The following is a 20896-nucleotide window of genomic DNA, read 5'->3' as shown; positions in this document are numbered from 1 at the left end:
CAGCAGCTGAGAGCTGGAGCCACAGGCCAGAGGACCTTGACTGGTACAGCTACTCCACGGTGACTTGGGCTCCAAGCTTTGGAGAACGTTCAGCTCTACCGATCATGGGGAACACGCGCTAATCGGAGTGAATGGACGTATTGCCGCGGGCGAGCGTTTGGAAGTATAGAGAATTCCAGAGATCAGTCATTACTGTATCCTCTTGGCTCAAGCAAGGCTTATGACTTCATTGTTTTTGGACGCTACTTAGCAAAGCAGATAAGCTACTGGACAGCTTGTTTGGGGGCTTAAATTTTTATCCATCATTTGTGAGAAAACATATTCCAGGGAAGGTGCTTTTCTAGGGTGGTTTGGGCTTCCTTCCCCTATGGGGAGCCAGTGGAAACCACAGCCCAGGGCCAGTCCTGGGCTCTGAGGATGCTTCTTTCAACCAGGGCCTGCGAGTGTTGACACGATATGGGTGTCAGTTATTTCTCTTGGAAGGAAGTAAAGCTTTTAGCCGCTGCAAAACACACACGTCCATGATTTCCTGGGGAGGACTCTCCTGGAAAGAACCACATCAGATTTGGTTCTTAGATGGGACGTGACCACTCCTAGGTCACCAGGAAGGACCCTTGATAACGGTCCTTGTCACTCCATGTGGCAAACTGGCTGGAAGACTGCTCGTCTCCTCTCTCCTTCCTGGTCCCAGTTAATTACGTGTTTACGAAAGCCATCCTTCGGGTCTATCCTAGGTCCAGAGGGAACTTCCTTCTTTGATGTGCTTCTGTTACTTTATAACAACTACATGTTAGATAGTGTCCAAAGATGAGTTTCCGAAGCCAAGAAGCAGATTCTGAGGCCAATGCCGCAAAAGCTTCTGCACTTGGCGATTTCCCTGCTCAAGGCGAGGCCAGACACTGTTGTTGGTCCCATCACGTGAACAATGAGACAGCGCTCAGCTCACCCAAGAAAGGCAACATCAGCATCATGCTGGATTCAAAACACACGTTCTCTCTTTCTGCATAAACTTCTTGGTGGAGTCTATTTTTAAAACTCATTTCAAAATTCCAATCTGTAATTTTATAACAAAGGAGGTAAAAGAACAAAAATGTTCTGCTCAGGAGAATTTTAGGACAGATGTAAGTAGAAATTTACTATGTTTCTTCTCACGTTCCATATTTTTGCAAGCTGAATCACAAGATCTTCCTTGAAAACACTACATTTTTGGCCCATGGTTTCGTAGCTAATTATATTCTTGTAAGAACCTCCGATACGTTTTAGGATACTCTGTATATTCATTAAATATTAACCTTAATAACATCAACTCTTCATAAGAAAATTCAGTATAGATTCCAAAATGATCTGAACTTAGTTCTAGAACTCTGACTCAACTATTTTTTACTCAGTTTGGATTTAAACAGCATGACAAGGGCTCTAATTTATACTTATCTTTAGCACTATTTAGAGCCTGTAGCTACACTCTGTGTGAGAACACAAAGGACAAAAGCACGCATCTCAACGTCTAGCCCGTGCATGGGCTTTTCTTTCTACTGAGCCTCATTGGGTCTCAATGCTTACTGGCCATTAAGCAACTCATAAACGTCAACTTGACACTGTATTTCACAGGATGGGGATCTGGATTCTAACCTTAGCTCTGACTTAAAACTCTGATCAAATGGTTCAGCTTCTCTATTCTGGTGCCTCCATCTCCAGAACAGGGGTAAACATTCCATCACAGAGCAGGAAGGAAGGGCCCTTGACAAGTCGACAAGCAGCTTGACAACATGAATGTAAAGGCAACTGTCAATGCAGGAACAGCACCCTTAGGGTTCACGTCACACAGGACCTTCACGAGGACCAGGGGCTCCTTTTGGTACCTGACCAGTCGACTGTCACAGACTGAGTCAGATGTACACGTGCAGTGAGGGGCTGCAGGGAAGTTCCTGTGCGTGAAGCAGCCTGCGGGCGCTGACCATCCACAATGCCGTGAGCACCAACAACAGAGTCAGGGAGTCTTCAGAAGGAGGGGCAGAAACAGCTGGCTGGAGCGGCTGCTGCCGCAAGGATCCCCAAGCCCCGGTCCTGCTTCTGGGCTATGACCAGTCCCGCCTCCTCGCTTGGCCCTTGCTGTCCACGGCACGTGCGCCAGGCTCACTCCTGGACTCAGGCGGTGACCATCTCCGCCAGGGCGGGGGCTCGGCACAGAGCCCGGCTTCTACCGCCCCCCTGTGGGCAGCAGAAACCCGGCAGGTGCTTGGCTGCCTGTGCCGCCTGCCTCAAGGCCGTGTCTAGGCTCGGAGGGGCAGTGAACTCGGGCGTCACACTTCAGGGAAGCGACGGCCACACAAGCACCCCAGGTCACTGAGGAAGGGTGAAAAAGCACAGGGTGAACTTCCTGGAGGAGCTAAATCATATTTCAAGGGCCCAGCAGACAAGAAGTGCCTGTGAATCTCTCGGGCCAGAGAGCCAGCAGCCAGAGCCTCCTGGGTCAGCAGAGAAGGAAAAAGAGGAAGAAAGAGGGTTCTCGGCCACAGCCTGGGATCAGTGCCTCTGATTCGTGGGAACGGAGAGGCTCTCCCGTGATGAGTCCACTCAGGTTGTTCTGATGAAATGCTCGGAAGCAGGAAAAGACGGCCGGGATGGCGGGCGAGCTGGACGCCTCCCTGTCACCGCTCCCAGTCAGGTCAGCGTCACAGAGCACCTGCGACTCGCTGCTGGGCCCTGACCCAGGTACAAGGTGTAAGAACATAAAAAGCCCAGTCCTTACTTGCAGAGAAAAAGAGCCTGAACATTGCAGAAGAAAGAAAAACCACCCAATGCGGCAATACCGAGATAATTCCTCCCTTTTTACTGAATGCCAGTGTGCATCTTGCACTACATTACACTCTTTATGTGGGTTTTCCCTTTAATCCTCCCGACAACTTCACGCCCCCAGTGACAGAGGAGGAAGTGGAGCTGGGGTGGTATGCTCAGGTCCATGCAGCAAGTAAGGAGAAAGCCTGGTGGGGAAGGGATTGGGGGAAGTGGGGAAGGGATTGGGGGAAGTGGGGAAGGGACTGGGGGAAGTGGGGAAGGAACTGGGGGAAGTGGGGAAGGGACTGGGGGAAGTGGGGAAGGGATTGGGGGAAGTGGGGAAGGGACTGGGGGAAGTGGGAAAGGGCCGGGGCAGAGGAGAGAAGCCCGGGGGTGGGGTGGGAGGGGGGCAGGCAGTGATGAGGAGCCGGGGCAGGAGAAAGCGGAGGGAAGGCGGGGCCCGGGACAGGTGGGCGGACGGGCCGGCCAGGCCTCGGAAGGCCTGGCCCTGCAGGGACGGGGTGACACTTCGGTCTGCCTGTGCTGCTTTGTGGGGAAGGAGGGCGGCCGGCTGTGGCGGCAAGGCTGGAAAGGAGGCCACGGTGGCCACACCGGGGGCGGCGATGGGGTGGAGAGAAGGACCAGCGTGGGGTGGGCGACAGGCCGGGCCACAGGGCGTGCACGTGTCCCATGAAAACGAGGTGTGTACGTGGGGCTGGGGGGACACGATGAGCTCAGTTCTCGCCTGGGCAACTTAGTGGACGGGGGGAACACGCACAGAAATCACCGGGACGGGGGGCCGAGGGCTTTGGCCCGTCCCGCGCGGCAGGCGTGTGTGGGGGGGTGGATCCCTAATCCCAGGGGGCCCAGAGTCTAGCGAGGAGACGCCGGCACCCGCCCACTACGCTCTGTGGTTTGGCCCCCAAGAATGGGGCAGAGCCTGAGAGTCCACGGCTTCCGGGCACCCGAGCGGCCCCCGGGCTGCCTGGGCCGCAGCAGGTCGCAGAGGGGCCCGCAGACTCCCTGGCGGGCGGCAGCACGGCCCTGGCTTGCCCGATGCTGATGGCGCCGGGGCTGCTCTCCAGGAAAGCCTGCAGAGTCAGGCAGGCCGACGAACAACGCCCCCCAGGAGAGGTCAGCTTGGAGACACACCTGCCCGTCCCTGGGCCCCAGTGCTGCCCACGGACACTCGCTCTTCTCTCAGAGTGAGTTCTCTCTAAGCAGGGCAGGAACCGTAAGAAGGTGACATCAGGAAGAAACAAGAGGCAGGCACGGGAGGCAGGAACACATTTTTCCCAGCAGGAGGGCACATGCTGTGCTGTGCCGAGCGGCCGGCCCCCTCGTGACTCCGGCCCACAATCCCTTTCTCACCCGGCTCCGTCCTCTCTGCTTTCCCGTCTCCTCGCCCTTCCCCGTCTGGCCTCCAGACCTGTCAGAGTGCCCCGGTCTCCGGGATGCCTGTGACGGGAGGTCGAGGAGGGGGCCGGACAGAGCGAGTCACCCCCGGGTGGGCCCTGAAGGGCACGCGTGCTGCGGCACAAGAGCCTGCGCCCAGCCCTCAGAGAGTCACTGTCGGCGGCTCCACACGTCTCCCCGCTTTAGACTGACGCCCTCAACATGACACACCCTTGACTTTGTTACCCGAAAGATTTTTAAAAACAGATGACAGTTATTATGGGTATTTCTGAAGTTCTGAAAACCTGGGTCTTCTAGTAGTTTTACTTCTCCAGAATCATTTCGGAAGCCAAGATGGTAAAGAAAGTATTTCAACAGATTCCTAGCATCCAGATAGATCTCTTGGTGACAGTAAATATCAGTTGGCAAAGAAAGGATGTACCAGAAAACAGTTCAGGAGACGGTGGAAAGTGATTTTTCTAACGTTGCCGTTGCGGTACCTGGAGGGCACTGGCAACCCCAACGGTTACTGACAGACTCTCAGTAACACCTTGGTCAAGGGTAAGGTGAATATGGACCCAACCCAAAACTTTCAAGATTGGCACCACTAGGGTTCAGAATGACAGAAAACGCAAGCCAGAGGAGGGAGATGGTGAGGAACCAGCACGTGGGACTTCAGTGGGGGGAGGGGAAGGGCCGGTGCTGGAGGCCCGAGAAGGGGGTGGAGGTGGAAGGCGGGCAGCCAGCACGGGCTCGGCCGCAGTGAGAACAGGGCAGGCAGCCCAGGGGCTACAAGTGATGGAGGAGAAGCCAGGGACAGGAGCAGACGCCAGCGCCACGTCTGAGAGCTGTTTCTAGGAGGGCCCGTCACTCAAACCCTTACCAGTGTCACCAAGGGGCAGGCCCATTGCAAGGCCTGGCAGAATCAGAACAGGAACGAGGGCGTCGGCCTCCCAGCCCGGGGGAGGCTGCACCTAGCTCTCCACGTCATTCTGGCCTTACGGTCACTCATCGTTTCCCTCAACACCTTCTCCTATCAAACTGGTCTTAATACCCTGGACACCACACGCCAGTCCGGCTGCGCGTCTCCTAGGATCGCAGCGTGTGGCGGGAAGGAGGGGGAGTCTGCGGGCTGGGGGCTAAGCAGACCCAGCCGGAGACCGCGAAGAGGAGTGGGGGGGGGGGCACCAGGCAGGGACGGGGGCAGGAACGCGACTGGCGGACAAGTGGGGAAAGAGCTCGAGACGGGGCCTGAGCCCCAGAGGGCCGCACCCAGAAGGGAGCAGCTCGGGGAGCAAGCTGGTCTGGGCAAAGGGGCAAGACACGTGGAAGGGCTGGCTGCTGCCACTACCCTCCAGCCCGCTCACCCAGGACCTCAGTCCCGCGTGCTTATACTGGAGACAACCTTCCAGAATGTATGCCAGGCCTTCCCGGCCTCATGTTCAGGCAGGGCCCTCGGTGTGAACAACTCTGACTTCCCTGACCTTTATCTCCCTGAGATCCTAACTGTCCTTCACACCACCACTCAAGCGCCCCTTCCCCACGAAGCGCTGCCTGACGCTGTCCTGGCTCCGCAGACCATCTGCGACTCTCACGCTGTTACTCACACTCTGCCCGGGCCGGAGTCTCTTTTATGCTCAACTTACTCTGCCTACTCAATTGCAAGGGCTTCTCAAGGATGATGGGGCCATCCTACTTGCTCTGGATCCTTCTTGCTGCCTGACCTGCACTAGGAGAGGCTCCGTGCTTATTGGATTAAACTTATCCTGGGATCCTGGGAAGAGTGGACAAGAATGCTTTTTCAGCACCTACTTCATTTTACATTGATCAAGGCAGGTTTACTGCTCTACAATTCCCTTGGCAAGGTTTTCAGTCTTCCTGTTACATGGCAGAAGTAACAGGTCACTGGACCAAGAACTGTGTGAGGTGTCTTCAGATTTGGCACCTGCTGTATTCCTACGAGGCAGCCCTTGGGAATTCCATGCTGGACTGACGACACAGGCCCAGGGACATTTGGGAATAAAGGGCTGCTCTGAGAGCATGTCAAAGCCCTCTGTCTGGGGCTCATCTTCGAACGTAGCAGAGAATATACGAAGAATACGCTGGTATTACACTAAATCATTTCTCCGGGGTTTCAGCATTTCAAATGTCAAGTGTTGCATACATTTAGGCCATTACTAACAGCTCTTGAGGCCTGGAGGGACTTTCCTTTAAGTGAAATAAAGCACCTTTCTTAGCTCACTCCCCTCAGGCTCCTTTGTGGAGCTGCCGCTGAGAACACAACATTTCTGCTGCAAGATGCCGTAAGGCTCCCCTACGTGCCAGGGGTGAAAACCATGACGTACTCATACCCAAACTTAATTAAAATGCCCTCAAATCTTCTTTAATTCTCTAGTAAACAGTCCAATGCATTGACAGTCTTCTACCCCAAACTACTCAAAAGGGACATTGTAGACGCTCTTAGGAAAACTCACACTTAGTTTCTGTTCACAGAGGGGGAAAAACTGTCAAGAGCTGGGATTGTCTACAGGCCAAGTTTTGCAAGATTTGTGAAAGGAGCTTGCCAGAGGTGCACGCTGAGGAAACAGAGGGCGTCTGTGCACCAGGGCAGGGCTGGGGCGGGGGGGTGGGGCGAGTGGTGTTTAGCCTTTCTACAGCACGTACGCTTGGTGCAGGCTCTACAAAGCTAGGCCCTAGCACTGAAGGGAGGACTGCGTCCCAAGGGCCTCACAACGGGCAGGCCCAGCTTAAACCGGGCGCTGGCTGGATGGCTCCCAGATACGGAAACCGGACAAGACCACACTGGGAACCCAAGCTTGGAGACGTCTCCAAAAGTCACCAGGTCAACCTCGTCATTCACAGAGGGAAAGGGAAGTGCAAGCAGGTTAAGCCACTTGCCCAAGCTCTCCTGTACAGAATTAGAGCAGAGCCAAGACCAGAATCCAGAACTCTAAGAGAAAGAGCAATAGTAATAAACTTTCTAAGCTTACTACGTGCCTGGAAGTCTCCTATGATTTTACTTAATCCTCCCATTCACGAACTATCGTAAGAGGCAAGGAAAAGTACAATCCCAAAGGACAGAAACTGAGGCCTGGGGAGGATAAACCGATTTTAAGTGGAGCCCAAAGGTGCCCCCTTGCCAAGTTCTTTCCCCTGACATCCAGAGTTTCATTGGAACAGATTAATTGGGTCAGCACAGCCGCACTACTAAGCTGTGTCCTAGGCAATGACAAACAGTTACTGTTGTTTTAAGCCACAAGGTTTTGGGGTGGTACGTTACGTAGCAAGGGTTAGCAAAAGCTAACTGATACAGCTCCCAAACTCAAACTCCGTCATGCCGGGTATAGCCTGCTCTCCGGGGCTTTGCTTCCTACGTGAGGACTACTCCTTTTTAAACACAGAGCACCACAGGGCTGACCCCAGGCCCAGTGTGAGAATGGAATAAAAAGGCCAAAACATCCCTGCCCGTTTATGCCTGGGTGATGGCGTTCCAAGCGTGGCCGCTCACGTTCCCCGCCCCACCCGCTCCCACAGTCCTTCGGGCCACAGCCAGCCAACCACGCGTACCCTTTCCCATCTAGTGCAGGGGCCTGCGGAGAGACAGAGCCGGCGATGGGCAGCAGCACACACGGCGGGAGGCAGGAGCGACAAGGGAGAGATCTCGCTCACCAGTTTCCCAGTAGCGAGCAGCAGGGAGCGACTCACCGAGGGCACAGGTAAGTTGCCGTGCCGGCTGAGAAAGGAGTTAGAGACGGACACACTGATGCCCTGAGTGGCACTGCCGTCCTCGGGAGTGAAGGCCACTTTAGTTTGCTGGACACAGTAGGAGACAGAGGAGAAGGAAGAAGCAGCATAGGAGGCCTGCTGGACAGAGGAAGGAGAGAGAAGACAGGGAAGGAGGGAGAAAAGCAGAGAATAGTCAGGCATGTACACATAAAGGCTAAACAGGCTGCTACCCGACTCTGCTGGGACATTCTGGAGAGGGACGGCTTCCCGGCCCAGCTCAGGGGTTAAGGATGCCTGCCAAAGGCGACCTGGGTGAGCGGGCACCCTCTTCACTTCTGGGTCCGCTGGAAGTGGCGGTAAGGTGGGAGGAGCCACGCAGACCTGGGTGAGCCCCTGCTCTTCCGCTTATTTCGGCCCCCAGACCCCCTCTGTGGGGTGGCCGTGCTCCGGCGGAGTGCAGAGCGGGAGCCAGGCTGCCTGGGCTTAATCTGAGCCCCGCCACTCGTGACCTGCTTGGCCCCGGGCATTACTCAAAGCTCTCTGTGCCCCAGGTCGTCATCCGTAGGATGTGGGGAACACGGTGCGGGGCGGTATGCGTGGAAAGCACTTAGAACCAGCCTCCCTCAGCGCACGCGGGCCAGCAGGTGTAACCAGCACTCTCACTTTTGTCTGGAAAAATGGGGTCACACTTCTTGCGTCCGCACTGGAGAAGGGATGCCAAGCAGCCGGCACAGGGCATGGAACGTGTGTGCCCGGGCTTCAGTCAGAGCTGGGCGTGGCTCCCAATCTTCCACTTCTGGCAGTGGGCTTTGAGTCAGTCTCTCCAGCTCTCTCAGCCTCAGTTGACTTAAAATGGGGGTGCCGGGGGCCGTGGGGAGGATCGTGCGACACCATACGAAAGCCCTGGTGCTCACACAGGGCGGTGTTCAACAGGGTGTCGGCCCACCTCCCGGGCCCCCTGGCAGGTCTCTCCCCAGAGCTGCCCTCACCGCCGCCCTGCCACAGGTGAGGCCGTCTGACAGCTCTCTCACGTGGGCTGGGACTCGCGTGCGCTCCTTAGGGATCTCTCCCCAGTGCTCTGACGCCTACGGGCTACACGGTACCGAGAAGATGCCCAAGGCCGGCCGACAGGCACGCGCACGCGTGCACTCCGGCAGGAGGGGATGAGAAAACTTCACATTTCAACCTAACTGGCCCAGCTGTCCAACCAAACATTTTAGGTCAGAGGTCCCGGGGGCAGGCATTTATATTTCTGTGGTGACAATTCCTTCTTGAAATCCTAGAATCAATTTTCAATTTTTGTTCATATTCGGGCATGTTCAGGTGTCTGTGGGGTGAGCAGGACAGGTGAAAAGCTGAGACCCTGAGCACAACTGCTGAGACACAGCTAGCTCGTGGCAGAACTGCGACCCATGACCCCCAGCCCGAGCCTGGCCTTTCCTCTACTAGACCAGGCTGTCCCCCAAGAGGCTGGCTGTGGCTCTGTGGGGCCAGCCCCAGGGCCCGCTGAGTGTAGGAAGGCTCGGGGACGCCTGGGGCCAGGCATGTTCGAGGCCCAATCACAGCACTGCTGAGGCCCAGACAGTTTCGAGGAGTCACCCAGGGGCCTTTGTCGTCTGGTCGGCAGCTGCCTCTCAGAAAAGTTGGGGCAGCACCTCACGTCCTCTCGCAATGGATAAAAGGTGGCCTGGCCAGCCACGCTGGGCCCCTCGCTGGTTAAATCACTACCAGCGTAAGAGCAAGACAGCACATGCAGCTCTGATAAAGTCGGGACTCCTCTCCTGGAGAACACGGCTGGATGGGACATTTGGATTCCACAACCTGACCAGAGCCCACTCGGTTAGTAAACTGGTGGCAAAGAGAAAAGGGTTGAGAGGCGCACCCGCCGTGCCCCTCGTCTGGTCCCCGAGCCTCACAGCCTGCCCACGGCTGGACAGCCTGCCTCTGTGCCACCTACATGGAGTCCTTACACAGGAGGGGATTTTGAAGGAGGAACGGTGCGCCATGCCTGAAACACAAAGCGGCTCTGTGCAAAGCCATCCTGCTTCAATAGAGCTGGTTCTCAATGGGTCATACCCGGCCAGGGCGGGGTGTTAAATCACTGGGCAGAGTGAGGCCCATTATGTAAATCAAGTCCACAGATGGCCCTACACAGACAGTGCCCTGTGCTCTGATTGAGTCCCTCCTTTCTGGGAGGTCTATATTGGAGCCAAAGAAGAGAGAAAAAGGACCGTCAACAGAGAAAGCAAACATTCTGAGTACAAGCCAGCCCCAGCTGCAGGGGCTGCTCTGGAAAAGAAAGGCGCCACCCCCCAGGGTGGGGAGATGGTGCAGCAGGAGACAGGCCGCAGTGAGGGCACGGGAGCACGGTCCAGAGCCCTGGCCCGGAAGGAGAGGCGCCGAAACCTGCCCCAGGACCATCCCAGTTGCTAGAGACCCGTGAGGATGAGAGACTGGTCGCTGGGGGTGGAACAGCGAGGGCCACCTTGGCGGGGGGGGCCGCTTACCAGCTGCCGCTGCTTGGGGGGCAGGGCAGGGGGCGGGGCGAGCTCCTGCGGGGCGTCCCCGGCGCTGAAGGAGTCGCTGAAGCCGTACACCTCCATGAGAAGCTTGTTCTTCTGCTGGTAGACGTGCTCCTTCTGCGGCGTCTGGTAGAACACGGAGGGCTGCGGCTCCGAGTAGTCCTCGAGCAGCTGCATGTAGGCCAGCACTGCGGACACAGACAGGGCACTGGGCTGGGGACCGCTGTGTCCAGACCCCCACCCTGCCCCCTCACGGCGGCCAGGGTGAGGGCCCGGAGAGCCCACCCTGTACGACACTACCACGCGGACACCTGTGTCAAGGCGACGTGAACCCTGACTCGGCGACCATGGCGTGTCACGCGGGGTCACCGCGGAGGTGGTGACGGGGGGAGCCGTGTGTGCGGGGGAGGGGAGGGCAAGGACCTACGGGAACTCCCCGTACTTTCCGCCCAACGTCCCTGGGAACCTAGAACCGCTCGAGGGAATAGAGTCTGTTTTTAGAAAGGCGTAGGGGGCACTCCACTCCTTGCTGAGAAGCCCTTGGGGCTTTCCAGCCTCTCCAGGGCCGTGGCCTGGGCGCCCAGCGCACGCGGCCCGTTCCTCTGGCTCTCTCAGTTCCCGGACCACGCTCGGGGCTTTCCGCAGTGCTGTCCCGGCTGCTCTTCCCGCAACCCTGCTGCTACGCTGCCAGGCCCGACTCTTTCCCTCCTTTGGGCCTCGGGCTCAGGTCCCCTGACTTCCATGGAGGCCTCTCACCCCCCGGCCCTGCCCCAGCAGCCCCTCCTTGGCCCCACGTTCCCTTCCTTCAGAGGCCTGCCCACGGCGTGTCACGAGCTAGCTGGGCTTTTTTCATTCGTCTCATTTTTCTGAGCACCTACTATGTGTTAGGCACTGACCCAGGTGCTGGGACTACACAGGGGCCAGCAAAGCGAATCCTTCGCCTGCGTGGCGCTCACACCCTCCCCAGGGAAACAGAAAACAGGCCGAGGTGGGGTATGTGTGTCCCATGGAGGACAGTGAAATGGGGTGGCGATGGGGGTGCTTCTCTAGAATAAGGGTGAGGACGGGTGGAAGAGTCTTCCCGGCCAGGCAGAGGCCCACAGGCAGGACGAGGGTCCGGTGGGCAGAGCACAGCCGGTGAGGGGAGAGGGACGACCCAGGAGGTCGCATGGGGCTGTGTGAATGGGGCAAGGAAGCGGGCTTGATGCTGAGTTGGCGGGAACCCACAGAAGGGCGCCCCCCCCCCTCCCGCCCCGGGTGTGCCCGGAGCTGCTTCGTCTTGGGAAGACAGTTCTGGGCGGCTGTGCTTGCTCAGGTGAAAGGCCACAGGTGGGGGTGGGGGGGCGAGAGTGGTTTGGTTCAGGAAGAATCTCCAAAGTAGGTGCAGCAGGACTTACTGCCTCTCACTCAAGAGCGGAAGCTGCAGGAGGGCAGGGACCTTGTCTGTCCTGTCCGCCGCTGTCTCACCGGTGCCGAACACACAGCAGGCATCCACACATATTTACAGAATGAATGAATGAAGAGAACGCATGTCCCCCCAGCATCTGTCCCTGCTCAGTGACTTGCTGAACCAGGCTGCAGCCCCGGGGGCGGGTCTTGCAGAGCACCCGCTGGGTAGGCAAGAAATAACAGTCACTAAGCTCTCCCCCTCCAAGCCCGGAGGCTGTATGGAACATCCTCTGTACAGAGGGGCAAACAGAGAGAAAGGAAGTGCTCACACTGAAACATAAGGATCCTCTCCTCTCTAAAAGCCCTTGAAGAAGCCCTAGCCCCGGTGCTTTGTGACCACCTAGAGGGGTGGGATAGGGAGGGTGGGAGGGAGACGCAAGGAGGAGGGGACATGGGGATATATGTATAGCTGATTCACTTTGTTATAAAGCAGAAACTAACACACCACTGTAAAGCAATTATACTCCAATAAAGATGTTAAAAAAAAAAAAAAAAAAGCAGCCCTAGCCCTTGCCACCGCGGCCATGCGTCGCGGAGCCGCGGCCTCACGGCGGAGCTGCCTGCACCTACAGGGCACGCACGGCGGGCAGGCGCCCCCACCGGCAGTGTGGCATCACCGACGGAGCCCTCGGCCGCAGACGGCGGCTCCGCGGCAGGTGTGAAGCCCTCAGCCCTCACGTGAGGGCACCAGCGTATACTTTACTTCTGACTTCTGGTGGTTAGTGATCCAAGCCCCATCTTCTGAGCCAGGCCTTTCTGAAGACTCCAGAGGGCTCTGGGAGAAGTGACAGTCTGGACCTGACAGAGCCGTCATCTGGCGTCCGTAGCTGTGAGGGCTGGACTGGAGCAGAAGCCCTTTCTCCAACCCCAAACTACCTGTGTGGACGGGATCTCGCACTTTACACTCCCTGTCGCAAAGTCGAGTTCAAGGCAGGCCCAAACTGCTCCGCCCTTCCCCTTCTCTAGGTAGCGAAGGAAGCTCCTGGGTGTTAGGGCATCCCCTATACAGACGCGTGTTTGGAGGGAAAGGCACCGTTGCGCCCCTCAATACCTGCGTCAGGAATAAGTACTAACTTATTTACAGGGTGACCGCGCATGAACTAAGAGGGAGGTGAAGGGATGCGAGCACCTGCTAGGTGAAGCCAAAGTTCAGATACCAAGAAACCATAGCAAGGACAAGTTCGCAGGGCTTAACTTTGTATTTTCAAATAACCAGAAAGTTGGGCTTAACTGGAGACCTAAACCAGTCAGAAATGAAAGGACAGAGACACTTTGCTGGGGAAGGCAGCCATGAAGGTAGGGAGATGGTCTTTTTCTTCTCTGCACCTCACTGGGGGTCAAGGTAGACAGGAAATGCCTTTCTCCAAATACGTCTTTCTAGCACCCTTCACTGAAAGAGGGGGTTCAACGTTACCTTCTTTATTTAAAGGAATCAGTAAGAACATCTCAGCTCCAAAAAGCACAGAGTGGAGCTTGGCTGTAAAAGGTGATTTCCCCCATAAAATCGGTGCTTCTCAAAGAGAAGCGCAGCTTGCAGTCCCCCTGGAACCTCACATCGCCTCTTCTCTAACACTGCACAAGCAACACCACTGGGTTCCAGGGGAAGACGCAAACCACGAAGACGTTCCCAAATGCCCACAAATTTCTCCCTAAGGAGCCTGAATGCAACCACCTCTGCCTGACCAAAATGGAAAGCTTCAGTAAGGCTGCGATCTTTTCAGGAGCTCCATGAACTCCTTGATGTTGAAGTCCTTGTAGAGAACTGCTAACCAAGCACAGAGAGGCAGCAGCGATGGTCACCACCTTCTAGAAACAAGGAGGACCAGTCCATTTCAAAGGCAGCCCAGCACAAGGGCCCAGAGACTACAGCGGCCGGCATCACTGGGAGTGCCGAGTGGGCACCGGGGGCTGTGGGCAGACGGTGATGAGGAAGCTCGTATGGCACAAGGGGCTCACAGGGCCGGGGACCCTCAGAGCAACCCGAAGGACGGGGATGCGCTCTGACGCGAGGCTGCGCGCGCACAAGCTTTGTCCAGCGCTAGCCAAGTATAGAGATGATGATGGCCTCCTCCTTTCCTTCAAAGCAACTCTGTGAGGAGTGTTCCACGGGGTTGCAGATTGGAGCTCTTCAAGGGTCCCCTCGGGAAGCGAAGAGCAGACCTGAGACTAGGACTAAGCCTCGGGGAGCCTCAAGTCAGGGGTCCTTTCACAGGGCACTGAGGAGACCACCGGCTGCGCAGGGGTTACTACTGTAAGCTGGCACAGGGCTCAGGGAAGTGGGGGGGAGGCCTTCCTCCTCAGCCTGGGAGGCAGTGAGCTGAGCTAGGAAAACACTGCTCAGAAGCCCACATCTGCCACCCACTTCCTTGCTGATCTGATCTTGGGCAGAGGCTCAGTTCCTTTGAGCTCCAGTTTCTTCAGCTATAAAAAGGGGGCTAATGACACCCGGCCAGCCAGGAGGTTGGTAAGGACGAATACGACAGAGTATGTCAGAGTGTGTCAAGCTTCAGCCCAGGGTGCCACACCGGAGGCGCTCAGTAGATTTTAAAGGTTTGCAGGCACAAGAGCTACAGACATTGACGGATGACACAGAGCCGAAAAATGGATGCCTAAATTAATAGGAAGTATTTTTAGCCACAGGAGACTTGAGGCTAGTCAAAAGGCAACAGTGGACGCCTCCCCCTTTCCTTTTCTTTTCTGCCTGAAGCCGCTGCCCACACCTGGTCTAAGAGCTCAGACGTGAGGCTCCTGGCTCCCCAGCCAGGCGACACCACAAATCTGCTGTGGTTTGCACGGGTGAAGCCTGCTCTTGGTCTAGGTCCAGAAGATTCCTAGGAAAGGACGGGAAAGGGTGCGAGCCCTCAAGGGCACGCTGCTCAAGTCAAGGCCAGGTGGGTGCAGGGGAGAGGCCCATAGCTCTTTAGACACCTGTGCGTGTAGACAGAGAGGCGCAGAAGGAGACGTTCCTGGCCTTGCTGTTTGCAGCTCCCTCTACCAGCGGCCTGCTTTCTAGTGAGTGAACTTACATGACAGATGGGAATGACATCATTAGCCCTACAGAGCCAGCTCTCCCTCCAGCTGGGGAACCATACCACCGAGGCCATTATACAAGCTGGGCGACACCCAGTGCGGTAACTAAGGCCAGGTCTCCCCTTCTGAGAACGGGCCGCTCTCGGCAGGGCCAATGAGACGCTCTCACTTGGGAATTTGGAATGGATACTCAACTTCCAGGTCACAGAAGTCATCTGATGGATGTTTCCACTGAGGCCAGGGAATCCTGGGGCTGTGGGCTGATGTGGCCACACACATATCGGAACACTGACAGCCTGTCTGCCCAAGGAAGATGAGGCAGAGCTGTGCGGGTGACGTGGGGAGAGGGCGGGGCAGAGAGACAGGCAACACAGAGCAGTCGGGGAGCCAGCAGAAAAGCAAATCCCTGCAGAATTCTACTTAGGACCTTGGAAAATATTCAAAATACAAAAATCCAAAATTTCAGCTCTACCCCTGGGCCCTAATAACATCATATATCAGAATATCTGGTCCAAGAAGTGTCCTCAGCAACTCCAACCCGGCAATCCCAGATTCCAAGTCGTTATGTGACATTTCAGTGTCTGCACACAGAAGACAGAGCGGTACCAGGGTTCTCTCTAAACAGTCCCCTGCATTTCACGGAGCATTAGAAAACCCCTGTGGGTGCGATCAAGGCTATTTTAATTCAAATGTCTGTTCTGCTTTACCCAGATATAATGCCGTGATATTTGTTTCTCTTTGTCACCACGTGTTCGGGCCAGAAGGTCAACTGACTGCCATCTACAAGAGGCCAAATACTCTGTGGAGACCAGACCTGAGGTTCTGTCGAGACCAAAAGGAGAGGTCAGCTTATCAGGCTTTAAAAATGATCCCCAGTATTGACAACACAAGGCTCCTGTAAGTGTCCACATACCTGTGGTTCTACCTTTTATGAAATTACGAGGCCACTGGTTTGATTCTGATCTAATGTTTCAATAAAACACCATTTTAGGTTACAAAAGGTGCTTCCCGACAACAGCTCGACAAAAGCTTACTGTGTTTGTTTTTCTTCTCTGGTAGAGGAGGAGGTTTTTCTGGGTCACCCGTTGATTCAGGAACAGTGAAATCACCCACAAATTCGACAGAGGCTGAGGAACCTCCTTGCTGAAAGGGAAGGATAGCAGCAAAGGGCGTGAAGGGGACGGACTGGACCGAGGCCGGGTTCTGCAGGTCCTCCTCGGAGATGTTGTCGTACTGCGAGGGGTGCCGCTCGTAGGACGCCCTGCAGCCAGAGCTGTCCGCCGTCTGGGAGGCCGCGCTCCTGCGCTTCTTCTCGGGAAGAGCAGGCGGCACGTCCATCTGCTGCCCTGGGGCCGAGGGCCCCTCTGGCTGGGGACAGCTGCCCAGAGGCAACTGGAAAGGATGGCCAAGAAATGGAGACCCAGACTCCCCCAAGGACTCTGGCAACGGGCTGAGGTTACAGGCCACTTGCTGAGGTATCTGGTCTGCGTTAGAGAGGTCTTGCTGGAGGAATTCGTAGTCAGGGTCGTAATGATCTGCATTCACAACAGGAGAAACATACTGTGAGCCACCAGCCCCCACAGAAAGAAAAGATCCCACCCTTCTTCCTTGACCCAATGCTGCTCATTAGAGAGTGACCAAAACACATCTCCCGTCTCATCCGCAAAGACTCTCACTTTACTTTATATTCTTCATTTTTCTCCTGCTTATAAAAGTAAAACCAGATGGGAATTTGACTGTTTGCTATCCAATTCTTTGTACTTCCTTGGATTTTTAAAAGTTTCTTACTTAAAAAAAGAAAAATGCATGACCACTGTAGAAAAGGTGGCCAAAAAACCCTATTGAGAAAATAAAAATCACCCACAATCCCATAATCTAACTATAATCTCTGCTTACCATTGGATGCATTTCCTTAAAAGTCTTTTTTCCCTTGGATTCTTTTTTTTTTTTTAAACTCTGAGAAAATACTATATAAGTGGTCTTGGATTTTGTCCGCTGATCACTATATCATAATTGGTTTTTAATACAGCTATGTATTATTCCACCAAATGGATGTATCTTAAGTCTCCTGATTTCCTACCACTGAGTAGTAGATTCTTTCCAGTTTATCATCATTACTCTTAGTAATGCTGAGATTAATGTCTTTGGACAGAAATCTTGCCATAAATCTCTGATTATGTTCTTAAGATAAACTCTCAGAAGTGAAGTATCTAGTTCGCGGGACATGAACAGCTCAGTGCTCTGTAAGCCTCCTGCCAAAGTGCATGCCAGACCCTCATCGGGCCCCACCGCCCGAGGTCAGCACGTGCTGTTCACTCGCCTTCGCCCTCCGTCAAAAGTGGTCAGGGGCTCTGAGCACAGATGGCTCTGAATTCTGGCAAAGGGAGTCAAATGACACACGGACAGGCTAATCGAAGTGACAGCTACCATTTCAGTAGCTCCCATGGGGTTTCACACTGCTACTCCATTTAAACTTTCAACCCCCTTCACAGACAGACACTGGTATCCTCATTTTGCAGACGAGGAAACTGAGGCTCGGATTTTGAATGACTTGGCCAAGGTCAACAGAGCCAGTGACTGGCATCACTGTCTGAGCCCAAAAAGCCACCGAGAGACGACGAGCCAGCAATGGTGACGGAGGCGCCGGCAGCTCACCTAGTGTTTCACAGCTTGTGTTCCGGGAGCACTGCCCGCTGTCCCTGTCCAGAGAGGACAGCTGCTCGTCCGACTTGCTGAGCTTGCCTATGCTGCTGCAGGGGGACAGGCGGGGCGACTCGCCGCCGTATGAGTGGCTGCCTCCCGACAGTCGTCTCTGTGCGTAACAGTCCACGTCAAAATCCTCCCGGGCAAAAACGAAAACAAACCAAGTCACTCCTGGGAAATGGTGGCAGAGACCAGGGGAGGGAGCCGGTACGTTTACTCGGTGAAGGAAATACTGGCAAGCTCAGCAACCCGCTGGAAAGGCCCGTCTTTGCTGTAGGCTGTAAACACCACTTCTGCGCCTTCCGAGAAAGAGGGCCTCTGCAAGCGCTCGGAGCTCAGTGCGAGGGAGGCCCTGGGGCCGGTCTCAGCCTCCCCACCCGGTGAGGGAACTTCCACCCCAGGGGGGAGAGCTCCTCCTGTGACCAACGCCAGGGACTGAAGACCACTGGGTTTCTCTCAGCTTCAGGAACCAAATCCCCAAACCTGAAGCCTTCCTCTGCCTTTCTAGATGGGGCTAATTACCTGCCTATTAATTCCAACAGGCAAACTGGAGCCACTGGTGGCTCGACTCATGGGGGCCACGACGGCCACTCGGGTAGGGGATGGAGCCGACTGTCTCTTCTTCGGTGGCAATGCTGGTGGAGGACTGAAACAGAGCAAGGAACCCGATCAAACCAGACACCCCACAAAATGCTTTAAACAGATACTGGGGTATGGGAGGTGGGTTCTTTCATTATCAGACACTTCACACCTGCTTTTCACACTTTCAACTCCCATCCCACCAGTGCCAAAAAACTAGTATCCAAAGTCCTTGCTTTTCTTTTCGTAACAAATGGTACCAGTTTTTGCTTGGCTAAGGCTAAAGGCAAGCGGTTGGGAGTTCTCAGGGTGTGGGGCAAGGGAGGGTGCTGGGCCAGGCTTGCGTCCTCCGGAGACGCCCCTCCGGAGGAAGGTCAAACCGCCAAGGTGCCTACAGAGCAGGTGCTGACCCTAATGGCACCGTCTTCTTTTTGGCTCATCCTACCCATCCATTCATGAACTTATGACATAAACAGAGGAGGGTGCTAGAAAAACAGAAAATTACCTATTATCAACCACACGAATGCCAGGTAAGGGGGGTTTGGGGGGCGCGACCTCTTCATCCGTGGAATCTGGGAGCCCCTCGGCCGACTGCGACAGGCCGGTCCTCTTGTTTAGAATCTCCATCTCTCGATCTGTCAGGGGGAGCTCAGACTGGCTGGAGAGTTGAAGAGAACTCGGGGTTACAGAAGGCCACAGAGAAGGTCCTGAGAGCGTGAGGATGTGACCAGGGCAGGGAAGTCATGGGGGGACAGGGACGGAGGTGCCCTGGACACAGAGCAGACACTGTGCCCTGGGCTCCAAGGCAGAGATGGGGCTTCAAGTCTGGTTCGATCACCCACAAACAGCGGAAGCTTGGCCAAGTCCCCCTGCCTCTGCACCTCAGTTTCCTCATCTGTAAGAGGAATCTCTGGACTAGACGATGTTCTAAAATGCTCCAAGTGTAGGTTTTACGTTTTTACTAGGAGCTTGTACTAGAAATTACTGCAAGGCCTTATAACTGTCCACATTACCCTCAGTTTCCTTTCTTGATAAAGCTAAGTGCTCTCAAGTCAAACCCCTAAAACCCAACCCTTCGAAGTTCTTTCTAATTATGGGAGGAAGCTGGTCAAGAAAAGTGCAGGTGGGTTTTGACATCACACACTATCCTTAGAAAAGGTCATGCTGACTATTAACCTGGAGACCAGGCAGTTCTTCAAAATGGGTGTGAGCTACACACACTTTAAAGTAATGCAGGCTCTTACCCAGAATTCACTGAGAAGGGAATGTGGGCCTCACAGGGCCTGCCTGATGTGGGCTCCGGACCTGGCTCCCCTTCTTTCTCAAGTGTAGATCAACCGTGACCCCAGATACTGGAGGGTCTGGTCAGCACTCACCCGTCGGGTTTGCAGGCTGGGGAACTGGGTTTCACTGGGCTTGTTGGAGACGGATGCCCCTGCTTCTCGATGGTAAGTCTGACCAGCTCCTACACCCCACACAAGAGAAAAGCAGTGAGACACGAGGAAGGTTCCTCACCGTGAATGTTCCCAACCAGGTGGGTCAGCTGTCTGTCCTCCACTGCCCACAGATTCCTCACTCACCATAAGTGCGAGTATGATTTGACTTAGGTAATCTGCCTGACTTCCCAAAACGTCCCCTACCCTCCAAAAATACCTGCACAGCACATCGAAAGTTTCAAGTGCATAAAGGCACTTCCTTTTGGAAGGGGGAAATGAGAAGCCCCACTGTCTCAGAATGACTAAGTTCATCACACAGATCAAACTCCTGGCAGAACAACCGCCAGTCGGTTTGTGGAGGAAGAAGTACTACCCTTTAGTTCTCTGAAGCCATTACACGACGTGCAGGATGCTGCCTACTAACAATCAAACCTCTGGTCCTGGGGGAGGTGGTTTCCCAGAGTGAGCGGGCCGTGGGTGTGGCAGCAGCTGGTATCCTGAAATGACTGGTGGGAATCTTTGTCAATGGACAGAAAGTTTAGGGCACATTACCCAGCAGAGAAATGACTTTAGAAAATATTTTTTTAAATAGGAAAAAAAAAAGAGGTGATTAGGGCCTACTTGGTTTTTTCGACTAGAATGCATTTTCCCCCAGTTTGATGAGCTCTGGTGATTGCATACACCATATAAGAATCACTCAGAAATACAGAACGTTCCCACCGCCCTCTCCAGTCAATCTGCCCCCCACCCCCGCAACCACTTTCCACTTCTGCTTCTTGGATCACTTCTGCCTAGAACTTGAAATAAGTGGAACCATACAGCATGTACTCTTTGGTGTCCCTCTTCCTTTTCTGAACAGCTCTATGCCACAAAGTTCAGCCATTTAAAGCGTGCAATGCAATGGTTTTTAGTCTGTTCACAGTGTTGTGCAACCATCAACACAATCAATTTTAGGACTCATTATTACTTCCAAAACAAACTCTGGACCTTTCAATGGTCCCTCCTCATGTCTCCCCAGCCCTCCTGGACCCACAACCACTAATCCCCTCTCTATCTCTATTCGTTGATCCTCTTTTGCTCAGTGTGAACACCCACGTCTCTGTGTACGTGAGTAGTGTTCCTTGATGTTGCTGAGTTGTAGTCCAGTATATGGATAAACCCACAATTTCTTCACTCGTTGTCCTGTTGATGCACACCTGGGTAGGACCTACATGTGTCACATGAGAAGTTCAGGCTTTCAGTATGAACGTCTATTTCTAAAGTTACAGAGGAGGCAGCAAT

The 20896-nt window shown here is 54.7% G+C and overlaps 1 protein-coding gene across 4 annotated transcripts in view; it reads right to left on the bottom strand.

Annotated features, from left to right (window-relative positions):
• The window catches only part of RAPGEF1 (Rap guanine nucleotide exchange factor 1), a 146994-nt gene that overhangs the window by 28929 nt on the left and 97169 nt on the right, over positions 1-20896 (bottom strand). For 3 of the 4 annotated variants that reach the window (XM_068552129.1, XM_068552130.1, XM_068552131.1), the window contains 6 exons: positions 19556-19644; positions 18685-18837; positions 18123-18246; positions 17553-17736; positions 15932-16432; positions 10404-10606 (listed from right to left, as the gene is read on the bottom strand). In XM_068552129.1, coding sequence (XP_068408230.1) covers positions 10404-10606; positions 15932-16432; positions 17553-17736; positions 18123-18246; positions 18685-18837; positions 19556-19644 — 1254 coding nt within the window. Of the gene's footprint in view, positions 1-7875; positions 8035-10403; positions 10607-15931; positions 16433-17552; positions 17737-18122; positions 18247-18684; positions 18838-19555; positions 19645-20896 lie in introns of all 4 variants that reach the window. The other variant, XM_068552132.1, reaches the window with a different exon arrangement.

Source organism: Eschrichtius robustus, chromosome 10, assembly GCF_028021215.1.
Source record: "Eschrichtius robustus isolate mEscRob2 chromosome 10, mEscRob2.pri, whole genome shotgun sequence".
NCBI lineage: Eukaryota > Metazoa > Chordata > Mammalia > Artiodactyla > Eschrichtiidae > Eschrichtius > Eschrichtius robustus.
This window is presented reverse-complemented; position numbering and strand designations above follow the sequence as displayed.